This window comes from Lissotriton vulgaris, unplaced genomic scaffold (assembly GCF_964263255.1).
Source record: "Lissotriton vulgaris unplaced genomic scaffold, aLisVul1.2 SCAFFOLD_1022, whole genome shotgun sequence".
Taxonomy (NCBI): Eukaryota; Metazoa; Chordata; class Amphibia; order Caudata; family Salamandridae; genus Lissotriton; species Lissotriton vulgaris.
In genome coordinates, this window is record NW_028254578.1 from 215,028 (window position 1) to 229,372 (window position 14,345).

The following is a 14,345-nucleotide window of genomic DNA, read 5'->3' on the forward strand; positions in this document are numbered from 1 at the left end:
GCCGCTATACGGGCCGCCGGGAGTGTGATTGCCTTGAGCCTTCGCAACTTCTCCTCTTCATTTGGCAGGTCGCATGGAATACCCCGTTTCTGTCAGAAGCTGTATCCTTCAGAGAGCTAGCTTGTGTGATAGGGGTCCTGCTTATTTGGGGTTCTGTCTTGCTTCACCATGTTGCATTTGGGCTTTGGTTTAATTGCTACCCCCTGCGGTGGAAGATGAGCGGGATTGTCGCATGTTTCTGTTTTAAATATTAATAAACATAACTTTGACAAAAAAAAACATAGACGAGTTGCGTTTCACTTACAAGAAGCTGTTGAAAAGAAACTTCATTTTTTACTTATACATGGCATCATTGAATGCTCCATTGGTCCGACACCATGGCTTTCTCCCATTGTAACAGTGCCTAAAAGAGACAGGGAAGGAGCTGTACGCATAAGTGTTGACATGCGTCAGGCCAACGGAACAACTGGGCGAGAGAAACCTCACAGTCCGCACATTGCTGATATAATAACTCAATTGAATGGCGCAAAGTTCTTCTCTCGACTCAACCTAAATAAAGGATCTTACCAATTGGAACTTGAAGAAAAATCCAGATACGTTGCAACCTTTTCTACGCATATTGGTTTGTTTTGCTACAAGCGATTGAGTTTTGGTGTATCCTCTGCTGCAGAACTTTTCCAAGTCGTCATTTGACTTATCATATAGCCTGTAGTAAATGCATTTAACTGTAGTGGTATATTGGTATTATGGGGCTGCACAGAAAGAGCATTACAAAACTCTCATGCAAGTATATCGTTTGCTGAATGATGCAGCCTTAACTCTGAATGCTGACAAATGTGAATTCCACAAAAAAAGCCTGGAATTCTTCAGCCATGTCTTTTGTGATGGGGGTATGAAACCTGATCCAGCTAGCGTGCAAGCATTGTCTACTGCAAATCCCCCACAAGGCATTTCTATGATACAGTCATTTCGTGGAACGGTCAATTACTGTTCTAGATACATACAAGACTTTGCTATGGTCATTGCACCAGAACTAACCAAAAAGTATGTGTCTTTTCATTGGTCACGTGAGTGTGAGAAGAGCGTCCAAAAAATCAAACAAGCCATTGAGAGCGTCATTGAAACGCCCGACTTTGATCCCAAACTCCATACAGAGGTTGTAGTTTATGCTAGCCCTGTAGGGTTAGGCGCAATCCTTGCACAGCACAAGGGACCGCCAAATGCCTGGAGACATATCGTGGTACATGCCAATAAGAGCCAGTCACAAACTGAACGTACATACTCGCACCCTGAGAAAGAAAGTGTGGCACTGGTTTGGGCTTGTGAATAATTTCCATGTGTTTGTGTATGGAAAGCCCTTCACATTAGTAGCTGATGCCCAAGCATTGTTGATGGTATTTGGCAATCCCACAGCCAAAATGCCTCCTCGAATTGAGCATTGGGGTTTGAGGTCACAAGAATTACAACTAAACGATTCTTCATCTTCTTTTTTTTTTTTTTTTTTTAAACAATTTTTTATTGAAGTTCTTTGGATCATAAGGTCTGAACAAATACAGAAACAATATCAACATCAAAGCATAAATTAAAACAAAAATACGTTCACATACAGAAAGGGCTACGTTTTCAGCATAAATACAATAGTCCAGAATGACTCAAAATGCGATCTCCAAATTTTTTCAAACTTCCTCATCCCTCCTATTCGTTGTGCATATAAAGATTCACTTCTTCTAACATTACTCATTTTTTGCAACCATGCATGAAACAAAGGGACCTGAATTGATCTCCAATTTTGCAATATTAACGACCTTGCTACTGCCATTACAATATACAGCAATTTAACCGTTTGATCAGCAAATTCCAGCTCGGAATCATATCCGTACAGCATTAATTTTACATTATACGAAATCTGAATCTCACAGTCAGCTTGCAGAAATCTAAAAATCTCATTCCAAAAGGGTACAATTTTAGAGCAATAGACTATAATGTGAGTGAAGAAGTGTGGCTCACTGATTAGAGCGGCAGACCCTGATGCAGAGGTCTGGCCCGGGACCAGGGTTCAATTCCCGACGCGGCAGAGTCCTGAGCCCAAAAATGTCCACGGACTCGATAATTCTCGCCTCGGTGCCTATTCTAATCATGGGGTCCCACGCTGCAACTCTGGGCAATAGCTTGCTTAATCTCCACTACGGTGGCCCACCTGCTGCGGGATGCCTGGCTTTCACCTTGGGGATGCCCAGTAGGGGTTATCTCACAGGGAAAAAGCCAGGACGGGTTCCCAAGGCAAGCGCCTTGATGCCTTCGGGTGATACGTGCGCTATATAAGTCGCAATACATTACATTACATTACATTATAGACCAATTAGCAGGGGAGAATTGCTGACATCTAAAACAATTAGCAGATGTATTAACGTACATTTTTGAGATAACCGCCGGGGTGTGGTATAAAAGCCATTTATTAAAAAATAGCATTCTTCTCCAGTTAGCGCAACGCACTGAAGTTTAATTCTTTTAAAGTCTTCCACACATTACCAGAAAGAGCATGGTTCTCTTGATCCTGCCATTTTTTAATAGCTTTCAGACTCACATCCACCTCGATATGATGAGCTAAACAACATTTCTATTCCCCAGGTTTCCTCGACCGTATAGTCAAAAACAAATCATCCCATAGCTGAATCGATGAACAGAGATTTCTGGGATCCAGTTGTTCCAGCATTTTATAAATCAAAGTATGAGAACCCATTAGCAGATAGTTTCCCTGAATCAATTGTTGCATCTTGCCGGGGTTTAACCAAGCCTCATCCCTTAAAAAGTCTGATAAAGTGTTAAACCCTCTGCAATTCCACTGCATTACAATATCTGGACTGATTTTAATCCCTGTATATATGAAGATATATTTTAAGGGGGTCCTAGAATTGAAATGCGAAGAGAGTATCTTTTGAGGATAGCATCCCGTCGTTTAAAAAACCAGTTCATAATCTTATATCGCACTAATTTTGGAGATTTCGGAATTTGCAAAGAGAAGGGAATCTGAGTCTCGTAACAAATTACATTAAAAAAAAAGTTAATAAATAAATTAGGACTGTGCATTCCAATTTTGAAACGCTCTAAATATTGAGCTGGGGGTCGCGTAACTAGCAAAATATGCGCTACAGTAATCTTTAATATTAGGTAGAGAAAGCCCTCCTTGTTTTATATCTGCATAAAGAGTTCTTGTTGCTAATCTAGGAGTTTTTTTGGCCCATATGAATCCTAAGAATAAAGATTCTACTTTTGAGAAAAAGGCCGCAGGTAGAGAACATGGAATAGTTGAAAATAAAAAGTTGAAAAGCGGGAGTACAGACATTCTGATCAGGGCCACACGACCCAAAATTGACAGTGGCAAGGGACTCCATCTAACAAACATGGAATGTATTTTCCGTAAAAGAGGTTCAAAAATAAGGGGTCGATTAGGATCGTGGACGGACTTGCGTCCGTCCGCGACCCCAGAGCAGGAGGGAACCTCCGCATGGCATGCGGAGTTCCCTCCTGTGCAATTAGGATGTGATCGCCACCCTGACGGTCACATCCTCTATTTTTAACATTGCCGCGGTTGCAGCTTCCATGCTGCACCCGCGGCAATGTTAAAAATGCACGCATTGCATTTGTATGCAGAAAGAGGCAGGCACCGCGCGGTGCCTGCCGCTTTCTGCATGCAAATGCAGGGGGGTACCATAGGTAGCCCCCATGTGCACCCCCCACCCCCCCTTCACCTAGGGGGCCCGCAACGGGCCCCCGCAGTGAAGTTCCGTATGCTTTTCCGTGGCGGAAAACCCGCCGCGGAAAAGCATACTTTACTGGCCATCCTAATATGGTGGACGGTGTCTGGAAGACACCGTCCACCATATTAGAGCTTTTCCGCAGCGGTTGTAATCCGACCGCTGCGGAAAAGCTGTGGACGGAAACCAGGACCCACCAGCCATCCTAATCTGGCGGTGGGCCTTTGGTCAGTCCGCTGCGGATTTTCCGCATCCTCGGGGCCGGCGGTGGCTTCCGCCGGCCCCGAGGATGCGGAAAATCCGCTATCATAATGACCCCCTAAGTGTGTATAGGTCTGAGACCGAGACGGAAAAAAACCCCTAAATACCTCTTTGGCCTTGAATTAATACATCCAGCTAACTCTGGGTGTAAATTAGAATCTATACCTCCACAGACTAATATTTCGTTTTTTTTTTTTATTAATCCGATAGCCGCCTAAGGTTTCGAATTCCTCAAAAAGCTGTAAGGCACAGGACTGAGACTTAATATCCGGCTTAATTAAAAGCATGATATCATCTGCGTACATTTAAATTTTGGCCATGGAGGGAACCGGAGGGACAATATTTACAGAGTTACGAATTGTTAAGGCTAAAGGCTCGATAAAAAAAGCAAAAAGAATGGGGGACAGAGGGCAGCCTTGCCGAGTCCCTCGCTGAACCAAAACTGTGCCTGCCAAAACCGAATTAATAATTATATTGGCTTTAGCACCAGTGATAAGTTTTGAATTAAACTAATAATTTGTGGGGGAATTCCAAAATGTGCCAAAATAACAAATAATGTTGTCCAAACCACCAAATCAAAAGCCTTTTCTTCATCTAACAGTAAAATTAAAGCAGGGATCTTTTTAATCTCAAAATAATCTAAGGCCTCCACCAAAAAGTGAGTATTAGTTACCAGTTGGCGGCCCGCAATAAAGCCTTTCTGGTCAGGGTGAATAAGATCCGCAGCAGCAATGGAATTAAACCGCAATGATAGTAATTTGGTTGTGATCTTATAATCGGTGTTCAATAAGGTAATAGGCCTATATGAATTGGGATCTTTAAGGTCTTTACCCTTTTTAGGAAAACTAACCACAGAGCCTTCAGCGAAGGAATCTGGCACTTGCCCACCATTTAGCATAGAGTTTAACAGCTGAAGTAAGAAATCAGAAAAAGAATTTAAGAAAACCTAAAAAATTCGGCTGGAAGGCCATCCGGGTCACTAGCCTTACCCATTGGTAAGTCCTTTACCACCAGTTCTAATTCAGCCTTGGTAAATGGAGTTGACATTGCTTCCTGATCTTCTTGAGGAAGAGAGGGTATTTCATATCGGTTTAAAAAATGAATGAGTTTTGCGTGATCTATATTTTGATGTTGTGTATATATCTGTTGATAATGCGACAGCATTAGAGTACCAATTACTGCAGCCTGCGATGTCTCTATACGTGTAGTGGGACATTTTAACAAACAAATCTGATTCGCGGCAGCTTGTTCTTTCGCCTGCCAGGCCAAGAGTTTACAGGTAAGATTGCTCTCCTCATAAATCTGCTGAGATTGTCTTCGAAATTGTTCCTCACTCTGTTTAAAAAAATTTGCACTGAGTTCACGTTTTGCTTCATTTAACTTGTTTTTAACAACGTAAGAGGGATCGGATTGCCGCAATAAGGTTAAGGCATTTATTTTTTGATAAAGTGAATTTCTCGCTTGCTTGACAACACACCATTCTGAAGCATCCTTACTTATTAGAATACCACGAAAAAAGGCTTTCAGTGAATCCCAAACAATGTGAAGAGGGGCAGTATCCGAATTACGTATTATAAAATCTGAAATCTCCAATTTTAATGAATTAATCCAATTATCATCCTGGTAACGATTCTTCATTATCCAGGGAAAGATCAGAAACTGGCTGATTATGCCTTGGTACCCCATCTAAGACAGTGGAGGATTACATCCAATTTATTGTGAAATCGAGTACACCAACTGTCATGTCTTTAGAGCAAATTGCCACTGCCACAAGCCAAGGTAGTGGCATGTCAAGATTAAAAGTTGTGGACCAGTATTCTAGACCTCTCACTAATGACAGCGAGTATATGAAGTTCAGAAATGTGAGATGAACATTCAGTAAAGCAGAAAGGCCTCATTCTGCAAGGTACACGGATTGTTATTCACCAAAGTCTCTGACAACAAGTAGTAGAATTAGCCCAAGAAGGAGTTCGAGGAATAGTTGCCACTAAGAGAGCTCTCCGTGATCGAGTCTGTCGATCTGTCTTTCATCTCAAGTTAGTCAGCAACCATTGATTATGTCAGAATTGCCCCATCATGCTTGGGAGAGAATTGCTATTGATTTTATATGTCCGTCTGGATAATGGGCATTATCTTCTAGTTATTGTTGATCAATACTCCCATTTTCCATTGGTAGAAGACCTTTCATCCACTACACATGAGCAGGGCTATTCAAAACCTAGATGGCATCTTTGCGTCATGACTTGTACCTGCAATCTTAAAATCTGACAACAACCCACCTTTTAATAGTCGAGAATTCAAAAACCTTCTAAATCACCTCAATATAAAGAATCAAAAAAAGCACTCCCCTTTGACCCCAGGCCAATGGTCTGGTCGAACGCCTCATAAGTACTCTAAAGAAAGCTGTTCAGCATTCTACATTGGGGAAGCTCGACCTCGAAGGTGTTTTGAACACTATTCATTGAGGTTACTGTTTGACCCCCTCACTCAACTACAGAGGAAACTGCAACTATCATGTTTGGAAGAGTCATGACAACCAACTTTTCCCAATGGAAGGGGCTGGGTGTGACAGGGGATACATCTGCATTCATCTGCATGCTGATAGTCTTCTTGGGCTGGAAGAGAGGTGATTCACACTTACATTTGAATAGGTTGTGTCCTGTCCTCACTCAAAGGACTGATTTACCCCCTAGTTATCGTCTGGAGCCAGGATGGGCTGCAAGGGACTGTTGAACACTTCTGAGGGTTCATTTGAAGTCACCCGTTCATCAAAGACATTTTTGAGTATATGTACTGGAGCTCTGATCCCATGTTTTTAGACGCTTCTTGGGACTGATAGCCAGACACTGTTGGCTCTACAAACTGCTCATTGCCATGAGGACTGCTGTGCTGCCAGGAGCAACAACCATTTCAACTAACTGCCTTGTTGTGTTGACCTGCTGCAGCTGGGCTGCAGGGCGGACTACCAATTTGCAACCTAACTGTATGTGCTGTCTGCTGGCTGCCACCTCCTTTTGTGCCCCGAAATGCTCTCCAAGGACTTTTTTGTCTTGCCCCCTGTTCTCTCGAGATCTCAGGGCCATCAAAGACCTTGTTGCATCTTTTCTCCAAGACTTCTGCTGGGTGAGCCCATTTTACAAGGGCTAGCATGTTGCCAGTGCTCCCTTCTGCACCAAGGTAAAACTTTGTGCATTACAGGACAGTGCACCATGGAACTACAGTGCAGCTCTATGACCAGGGGAGTGCCTTTGTGCATTCTAGGGAAGTGTTCCATGTTTTACAAACCAGCATGTGGTGAATGTTTTTCTCTAGCGTGAACAGCGTTGGTTCGCCTGGAGGCATTACCAGAGAAACAAACACGTCCTTGAGCCAGCGTGCTCACTGCAGCTAAATTGCATTGTGAACCTCACCCCCGGAGTCTGGCAAGATATCGCCACCATCAGATGCCACCAAGAACAAACTAGTGTGGCCCCTATGGTTGTGAGACCCGAGGAACAGCCCCCTGAAGACGTGTACTGCTCTGAGGTGGTACAGTGCAGCGTCCAAGGCTGCAGAGCTACAGGAGCTGCACAAAGCCTTCAAGGCAGGCCTTTCGATGACACGTTCTGTAACATGCGGCGGGCCAGCATTCTGAGGCTCATTCCAGCCAGCCTCGCCCTCTGGTTTTAACGCGTATACTGCACGAAGCTTTCAACGTCGGGTCTCACTCCCGAGACATTACAACATTGTTAGCAAGTTACAGATGCCCTGAGGACAGTGACCCTGCACCCACAAAGGTACTGTGAGGCGGGTTAGGTCTAGAAGAGGGTTAAAGCCACCCTGCTCCCCTTCACGGGTGGCTTGGTTTCCCTTGGGCAAAGATACGCGATTCAAGCAGCCCCGGCGGGCTCCAAATTCGCAAGAGCGGGAGGGGCATTTCTTGTTCAGCATTGTCTCTACTCTGGAGATGACCTCAAGAATGGCGTAGGCCGTCCATAGAGGAGAACTGCTGGAAGACTCAAGCTCAATTACTGTTTAGCGTTTAGTAGCTGCTCCTGCGCCCTACATTTGGTTTCTAAATGCAATCACTTCAACCACGTTCACTAGGCTTACCGTATGAAGTGTAATAGGAGCGCAGGTGTGCTGTGACCTATGTTTTCATAGTAATTTGTGTTTGTCTCTGTCAAACCTGCATTATTTGCACTAACGGTGTGATTTAAGTCAGTTTGGTCTTGTTTAATTTACAATATAGATTTTTTTTTTTACATAATCCTGCGTGGATTCCCTTTTGTGGTTTACTCACTGTGTTGATGCGCGAGTGTGTTGCACAAATGCTCTGCACATTGCCTCTTTAAACTAGCCTGACTGCTCTGCACCAATCTACCAGAGGGTGAGCGCAGGTTATCTTAGGTGTGTATCCGACTTACCAGGACTAGAGTGGTGGATTCTGCCTGGCTTATGTACCTACCCTAGCCAACCAGAAACCCCATGTCGAACAGTGGTTCTTGTGAATCACTTGATTTCCCAGCATGCTCCTGCTGCAGGACCAGGTCAACGCACTTTATGTAGGAGGACTAGCCACCATTTGTGCCTCAAAGGGAAGTGTGACTCTTTTTCCTAGAACTTACATTTTTTTACCCTGAATTGTAACTGTTCACTTCTCCATATTATATTAAGGCAGCTTTTTCAAGAAATATTTTCTTCATGTAATTTTCAATGTTTTTTCTATTTTGCAGAACAACAATCACATCTAGAAAATATGAATGGGAAAGAAAGCCATAAAGGTTCCGGAGGCAAGATGAATATAACTCAAAATATCGACTTAAGGAAACGGCGCAGAATGCACATGAAGGAGAGACGCTTTGCTTGTAATCTGTGTGACAAAGAATTTATCAATGAGACAAATCTTGTGAGGCACAAAAAAGGACACACCAGCCTCAGGCCATATCCCTGCGGAACGTGTAAAAAGTGTTTCACTCAAAAGGCAACTTTTTTACAGCATCAAAGAACACACACTGGAGAGAGGCCTTATCACTGCACAGAGTGTTCCAAGCGCTTTGCTCATAAGAATAGCCTTGTACGGCATCAAAGTGTATACACAGGGGAGAGGCCTCATCAAAGCGTACACACAGGAGAGAGGCCTTATCACTGTTCTGTATGTGCCAAGAGCTTCACTCAAAAGAAAATTCTTCATCAGCATCAATGCATACACACAGGAGAAAAGCCTTATCACTGCACCATGTGTGAGAAGAGCTTCAGTCATAAGGGACATCTACTACAGCACCAAAGAAAACACACAGGGGAGAAACCTTATCACTGCACTGTGTGTTCCAAAACCTTTTCTCGGAAGAGAAACCTTGTACTGCATCAAAGAACTCACACAGGAGAGCGGCCTTATCGCTGCACCATGTGTGAGAAGAGCTTCAGTCAAAAGGCAAATCTACTACAGCACCAAAGAAAACACACAGGGGAGAAACCTTATCACTGCACTGTGTGTTCAAAGCGCTTTTCTTGTAAGGCGACCCTTGTACGTCATCAAAGCGTACACACAGGAGAGAGGCCTCATCATTGCACTGTGTGTTCCAAAACCTTTTCTCAGAAGGCACACCTTGTACTGCATCAAAGAACTCACACAGGAGAGCGGCCTTATCACTGTACTGTATGTGCCAAGAGCTTCACTCAAAAGGAAAATTTTCTTCAGCATCAACGCATACACACAGGAGAAAAGCCTTTTCACTGCACCATGTGTGAGAAGAGCTTCAGTCAAAAGGCAAAACTTCTTCAGCACCAAAGAAAACATACAGGGGATAAACCTTATCATTGATTGCACTGTGTGTTCAAAGCGCTTTTCTTGTAAGGCGACCCTTGTAAAGCATCAAAGCGTACACACAGGAGAGAGGCCTCATCATTGCACTGTGTGTTCCAAAACCTTTTCTCAGAAGAGAAATCTTGTACTGCATCAAAGAACTCACACAGGAGAGCGGCCTTATCACTGCACTCTGTGTTCCAAGCGCTTTGCTGATAGGAGTACCCTTGTGCGGCATCAAAATGTACACACCGGAGAGCAGCCTTATCACTGAACAGTGTGTTCCAAGTGCTTTGCTGATAAGGGATCGCTTGTACTGCATCAAAGAACATACACAGGAGGGAGGCCTTATCTCTGCATTAAGTGTTCCAAGCGCTTCGTTTATCAGGCATACCTTGTACGGCATCAAAGTGTACACACATGAGAGAAGCCTTTTCACTGCACTGTGTGCGAAAAGAGCTTAAATCAAAAGTCAAGTCTTGTAACACCAAACACACCGGAGAGAAACCTTATCACTGCAAAGTGTCTTCCAAGCGCTTTTCTTTTTTTCACACGAAAGAGGCCTTATCAATGCACAGTGTGCGGGAAGAGCTTTACTGGTAAGGCACTTTTTCTACAGCTCCGAAGTTTACACTCCAGTGAGAGGCCTCATCGCTGCACTGAGTGTGAGAAGAGCTTCATATGCAATGGCACCAAATAATACACACTAAACTGAAACCTATCACTGCACAGTTTATGCCAGGAACTTCACTCAAAACGACGTTTCTACAACACCAATTAATACAAACAAGATAGATTCATTTTCACTGTAACAATCTTATGTCCTGCTTACCCCAAAGTAAGTTTCACTTGAATGTTGTAATTTAGCGAGGGCTTATAGCCAAAAATGCCTAATGGCCAGAGTTCCCTGTAGGGGACGTGCATTTAGTGTAATAACACTGAGTGCGCAAACTCCGTTGCGAAGCGCATACACTTCATCGCTGAGCATGTTTCTTCTTCGCATGATGTTTGCTGCACTAGTTTCTGAGAGAGGTTGCAGAGCTTTACAGGCAGCAGTGGCTTGCAGATTAATTTATTTTAATAGTCCATGCACTAATTAGCATTGTTCGGTATTTAAGGGCATGATGTACGGCATACTGATGTTTAAGTCCCAGCTAAAAGTGTTCAAAAGGCAAGCACTCCATGCATAATGGTATGCCTGTGCTAAATTTATTTAGAGAAGTCATTTCTGACCTTGCCGCCAGCATGCCAAGTCATATGTGCCCCCAGTGAGGCAGCATCATTAAGATGAGTAATTTTCCCGGCCTAGACCTGGGCTCTGTAATTGCAGCTCTGGTCACCTTAGTGACTGTTAGCTCCCATTAATCCACAGCTTCCTGAGGCGGAAAGCCGGGACCTGCTCTTAACGCTAGGAGAAAATCCAAAAACCGATATTAGGGTTTTAGGCATTTTGCTCTGTGCCACTCACCTCGATTGTAGCCGAGTTAGGGCTACGTGGGGCTGCCATCTTGGGTGAGGAGAAGGCTGGTGGGCTAGCATTCGAGCGCTTAGCCCTGCCCGCACTCCCGCCCTTGAGTGTATAAAATGGCACCCTCATACAGGAAGTGCAGCGGACGGGCGCAGCGGGGGCGCCGGCGGAGCACCGAAGGCGCGCCAAAGGCATGCCCGTCTGCGCCCGTCCGCTCCTGGCCGGGACCAGGGGCCACGACCCCTGGTCCGGTGCCGTGGTACCCCAGGGAAGCCTTGCTTGCACTAAATAATAAAACCGGTCTCATTAGCCCGCAAACAGTGGAGGCACTAAGGTAGGAGGAGCTGCTGAAACCCACAGCCGAGTCATCTACTAGTAAAACTAACACTAGGAGGGAAAGAGGCAAAGTAACATCACAGAGCGTTGCCCTGCTCAACACACGCTCCCTCCAAAAACACAATTTGGAGGTGTTCTCTTTGCTCCAAGAAGGCAACCTAGATGTAGTAGGAATCATGGAGATGTGGCTAGAGGATTCGTCCATGCCTGACTTGGTGGCAGCTCTGCCACCCAACTTCAGCGCCACCATCCACAATAGGAAAGATGGTAGGAAGGGGGGGGAGGTGTCATTTTTTTATAATAACTCCTTTAAATCGGAAACCATTTGTGCAGAAAGTATAGAGGGTGCGGACATCCTGGGAGTCAAGCTTTGTTCTGCCACCAATTGCCTGGCGATACACATCGTCTATCGCCCCCCCAGAACTCTCCCAGCCTTTATCGAGCCTTTTTTGGGACTAGTTTACGACCTCCGAACAAGGTATGAGGGTCTTGTGGTAATAGGAGATTTCAATCTCCACTGGGAGGAGTCCACCAAAGACGCAACGTCCAAACAGTTGGAAGAAGCTATGACCGCACTAGAACTAACCCAGATAGTGACAGGTTCAACACACAAGAAAGGTCACACATTGGATCTGATTTGGACCTCAGTCCCGGTGCTGAGCCCTATCACTATCTCGCCCTGCATATGGTCGGATCATCACCTGCTGCAGGGTAGATTAGCATTCCCGGGGCAAAAAGTAATCCCCACCGCCGAGTGGAAGATTGTGAGAAGGTGCAACTCAATTTACACTGATACTCTATTATCCACATTAGAGAAACCCTCCCACCTTAACAGACTACCAGAGGATGACATTGAGATGGCTAGCCTCAAACTGTTACAAAAACTGGAAAACGCCATTGAAGCAGTGGCACCTGCACGAAGGGTAAAAATTGGGGACAAAGGGAAAGGGGCCCCCTGGTTCAATGACGCTCTGAGGCTCCTGAAATGCTCCCTGGGTCGGAGCGAGAGAGCCTGGCAAAAGGGGTATGATCCCAATACCCAAGCCTCGTATGTTAAAGAGCTCACCACTTATAAACAAGCTATTAGGGCCTGGAAAAGTGAGTTTTACGAAAGCAGAATTGCGACAGCACCCAATCCTCAGAAAGAAATTTTCAAAGTCCTTACAGAACTGATAAAAAGGAAGGAACAGCCCCCCTCCTTCACGCAAGAAGACTGCCATAAATTTCAGTCCTTCTTCACCATCAAGATATCTGACCTCCTGACAGAAATCGAGACCACCCCTAGACTGGACTGCCCGGGAATCACTCAAAAACCTACCCCTACCATCCCTTACTCACTAAAGAAACTCTGAAAATAGTGATGGGTCAAGTCAAATCAGGCTCACCGGCAGACCCATGCCCGCCGAGGATCTACAAACAAGCCTGGTCAGGACTGGAGGATGACATACTATCGCTCCTAAACAGCTCACTCACATCCGGACAGGTACCTTCCAACCTTAAGGAAGCCCGGTTGATTCCTCTCTTAAAAAAGGCAGGGGCAGACACCAAGATCTTGAAAAACTACAGGCCCATCACACAGCTTCCTTTCTTAGCCAAAATAATGGAGCAGCATGTGCTGCCCAGCCTCTCACATCATCAACAACTCCTTGTTGGAACCCAACCAGGCCGGATTCAGGGCCCATAATAGCACGGAATTGGTCATGCTCTCCGTGCTGGACGACCTGCGATTGAAAGCAGATAAAAAAGACCCTTGTGCCCTGGTGCTGCTTGACCTCTCCGTGGCATTCGATATGGTCAAACACGACCTACTACTGTCGCGGATGTGGGATTTCAGTATCCAGGGCATGACCCATGCCTGGCTGACCTCGTTCCTTGGTGAACGGGTCCAGAGAGTACAACTGGATAACCTGGTATCCGAGGCAGCAAGGATCACGTGTGGAGTCCCACAAGGCTCGGCCCTGTCACCCTTGATGTTTAATGCATATCTGCAACCTCTTATCTCATCACTAAATAAGATGGACTGTAGTATATACAATTACGCTGATGACACACAGATCATCATTCAAATTGGTAACTCTCCAACAGCAGATCAGAAATTGCAAAACATCCTAAAATTTACCGTCAATTGGATGACGGCAAATTCATTAAAGATTAATCCTGACAAAACTGAGGTACTTGCAACTACGACAAGATCTAGCCCTTGGAGTGACCTCTTATGGCCCACTGAATTAGGAAACTCCCCAGTACCTGCAGAAACAGTTAAAAGCCTAGGCATAGTTTTAGATGCCAATCTCACTATGTCAGCCCAGGTATCAGCTGTAGTGGGCACCTGTGTGGGCCTAATAAGACAACTGCGTAAATTGTCCCCCATCTTGACGGTGGACACTCTCAGGAGAGCAGTATCAGCATTAATCCTGGAACATCTGGACTACGGTAATGTTCTGTATGTCGGTACTCCACAAAAGCTGATGAACAGACTCCAGATAGTCATGAACGACGCGGCCAGACTCATTTTCAATAAACCAAGAAAGACTCATGCCACCTCCCTCCTTCGCAAACTTCATTGGCTGCCGTTGAAACAGCGGGCCAAGTTCAAGGGCCTATGCATTACGCATAAAGCCTTTTACGGGCAAGCCCCTAAATACATTAAGGAACGTCTTGTCCTGTACGCCCCTAGCAGGAATTTACGATCAGTAGATGCTGCACTGTTGGTATGTCCACGGTTCAAACTGTCCTCTCT

The 14,345-nt window shown here is 45.0% G+C and overlaps 1 protein-coding gene across 1 annotated transcript in view; it reads left to right on the forward strand.

Annotated features, from left to right (window-relative positions):
- LOC147659500 (uncharacterized) overlaps window positions 1–14,345 on the forward strand; it is a 290,663-nt gene that overhangs the window by 46,502 nt on the left and 229,816 nt on the right. Inside the window, 7 exon segments of the mRNA XM_086951694.1 lie at window positions 8,732–9,020; window positions 9,105–9,486; window positions 9,553–9,765; window positions 9,854–10,059; window positions 10,491–10,585; window positions 12,419–12,528; window positions 13,270–14,316. Coding sequence (XP_086807820.1) covers window positions 8,732–9,020; window positions 9,105–9,486; window positions 9,553–9,765; window positions 9,854–10,059; window positions 10,491–10,585; window positions 12,419–12,528; window positions 13,270–14,316 — 2,342 coding nt within the window.